A 2,316-nucleotide genomic window follows, 5' to 3' on the forward strand; every position below is an offset into this window, starting at 1 on the left:
CGCCAGATGACTAATTTTTGTTTTAATTTTTTTGTTAGACGGACAGACTTACTGTTTCTGAACCAGAACGCTCAACTTTTCACCCAATATTTGGATAACTCATTGTATTGTCATTTGTGTTTTTTGTGAACGTTTGGGATTCTTCTCATCCAAGTGAGACCGTTTCTTCTTGCTCACCTGTTGGCCTTCAATGCAACAGAAGGAGTCTTTGTAATGAGCGAGGCAGACGGAGAGCAGTCTTCTGAGGCTGTGATAACACTGCTGTGACAGGAGGGCCGGCCTACTTTAGGGTCCTGTTACGCCGCCCTGCTCAGCAGGCCTCTGTGACCTCCACAGAGCAGTGCTGGCATGTGGTCTTACCTGTGTGAGGAGGAACACGCAGGAGCAGGAGCGAGATTTCTGCCTGGATGGCATGGTGTTGCCCACGCAGGTGGATGGGAGGTATGGCATGAACTGGACCCCTGTCTCTCCCTTCTTGTCTTTTTAGGTGTTGCATATTATGGGATGCATGCTGTCACTGCTATAGTATTATGGTCTGTCGGAGAGCAGGGAGGGGGGGTGTCACCATGACAACAGCGGGGTTGCTAAGGGGAATGGGACTACTAGTGGAAAGGGGAAGGAGTGTGCATGCTATGAGTCTGCTGCATGCATGTCGAGCACTGGTAGTGTACGTGCGTGCGCGCGCGTGGTGGAGGGGGTGGGGGAAGGCTGAGTATTATGGTCTGTCCGTTGCGAGGTAACTATGCAGAGTCCTGTGTGAGTGTGGGAGGGGGGGCGGAATATTATGGGATGTCTGCCCCCTTTGTGTGTTTGTGAGGATGTTAGCTAAGATCTGACTATAAGGCTTGGGGGAGAGAGCAGAGGGGGACGGAGCCGCGTGGTTTGGGGTCATTTTATTTGTCCCCCCCTCTTCCCAAATAATAGGAATTATCAGCCTGGGCTTCACTGATGAGCAGTTAAAGGTGGCATCTCTGGCAGAGAACAGCCTGATTGGGATCAACTCCCGCGCGCGCAGAGAGAGCACACCTCGAACCGGGACTACACTCTACAGTAAGTTTCCAGCGCGTGAAGGTAGGGATTTGAACTTTTTCCCCTCACGCGCCGCTTTTAATCAAACCCCGTGACTTTACTGTACATGTGTACAGTGTGTCGCACTTTAGTTCATTCACTCCCATGTAAATGGAATTGAAACATCAAAGCGGGGGGTGTTAGAATTAAAGTTATTTGAATGGACAGGTGTACAGTTTCTACTGATAACGATCCCAAATCTAAGAAGCCTTTCTATTTATTTATTTAATTATTTATCTATCTATCCCCCCCAACCCCCCCAGCGCCCACTGCCCCCTCCCTTCCTGGACACCCCCGGTCCATTCTCCACGTCATTTTTCCCTCCTCCCTCGCCGACTGAGGAGCAAGGTTTACGAGGGATTAATTCGACCAGCAAGACACACATTTGGACGCCGGGAAAAATGTCGTGCAGCGAGGAGGACAGGGAAGACTTCGGACTCGATGATGAGAATTCACTTCTGCACGGTAGGCTCGAGGGTTTTTTTATTTATTTATTTTCTCCCTCGAGAAGGTCCATCTCTCTGTAACTTGAGCTCGCCTCCAACCCAATGCTAACACTTAGCCGAGGCTAACCAGGAGTAGTCCGTCCACTCGCCATGACAGATTAGTTTGCTAACTTGGCGACCAAGTCGCTGTTTTTTATTTATTTATTTATTTCAGTTTAAATCCCGTCTTCCTCTCTGGACCGCGCCAGCCTCCTCTCAGGTGTGGGCGTGAACTGTCAAAGTTTTAAAGAGCACAATAAAACAGACAAGTTTCAACCTGTACTGCTGTGTGCGCGCATGCGCGTGTACGGACATTTGCCAGTCGTGCCAGCGCGCGCGCAGTCCCCTGTTGTTGTTGTTGTTTTTTTTTTACCTCTCCCGCGCGGGCCTGCAGCAGCAGTAAGGGCTCCCTCCATGACCCTCACTAACGCATGTGTGGCTCCGGCAGATGAGGATGAGCCGGAAGATGCTGTGTCTGACGTAGAGGAGGTACCCAAGTCCAAGAAGAAGAAGAAAGCAAAGAAGAGCAGCCGAGAGAGCAGGAGCAGCAAGAGACAAAGACCCATCCGAGAGGTCAGTGTGGGGTCTCTGCACGCTTTAGCTTCTCTAAATGTATCATTTCTAATGCAGAAACACAAGAACATGGTCAGGAAGATGACATTTAAATGCAAAATGAAAAGATCAGGGGCCCGTTTCAAGAAGCAGGTTTTGTTGGAACTCTGAGTTCGTGAACTCCAAATTCGGCAAAACTCTGAGTTTTCGG

The 2,316-nt window shown here is 49.8% G+C and overlaps 1 protein-coding gene across 5 annotated transcripts in view; it reads left to right on the plus strand.

The window, feature by feature from the left end:
* Window positions 1–542: 542 nt before the first annotated feature.
* Window positions 543–2,316, plus strand: part of chd4b (chromodomain helicase DNA binding protein 4b) — a 24,726-nt gene continuing 22,952 nt past the window's right edge. For 2 of the 5 annotated variants that reach the window (XM_024267724.2, XM_024267725.2), the window contains exons 1-3: window positions 551–1,050; window positions 1,332–1,533; window positions 2,002–2,126. In XM_024267724.2, coding sequence (XP_024123492.1) covers window positions 1,470–1,533; window positions 2,002–2,126 — 189 coding nt within the window. In that variant the 5' untranslated portion in view covers window positions 551–1,050; window positions 1,332–1,469. Of the gene's footprint in view, window positions 1,072–1,331; window positions 1,534–2,001; window positions 2,127–2,316 lie in introns of all 5 variants that reach the window. The other 3 variants (XM_024267723.2, XM_024267722.2, XM_024267726.2) reach the window with 3 other exon arrangements.

The sequence above is a fragment of the Oryzias melastigma genome, linkage group LG16 (genome assembly GCF_002922805.2).
Source record: "Oryzias melastigma strain HK-1 linkage group LG16, ASM292280v2, whole genome shotgun sequence".
NCBI lineage: Eukaryota > Metazoa > Chordata > Actinopteri > Beloniformes > Adrianichthyidae > Oryzias > Oryzias melastigma.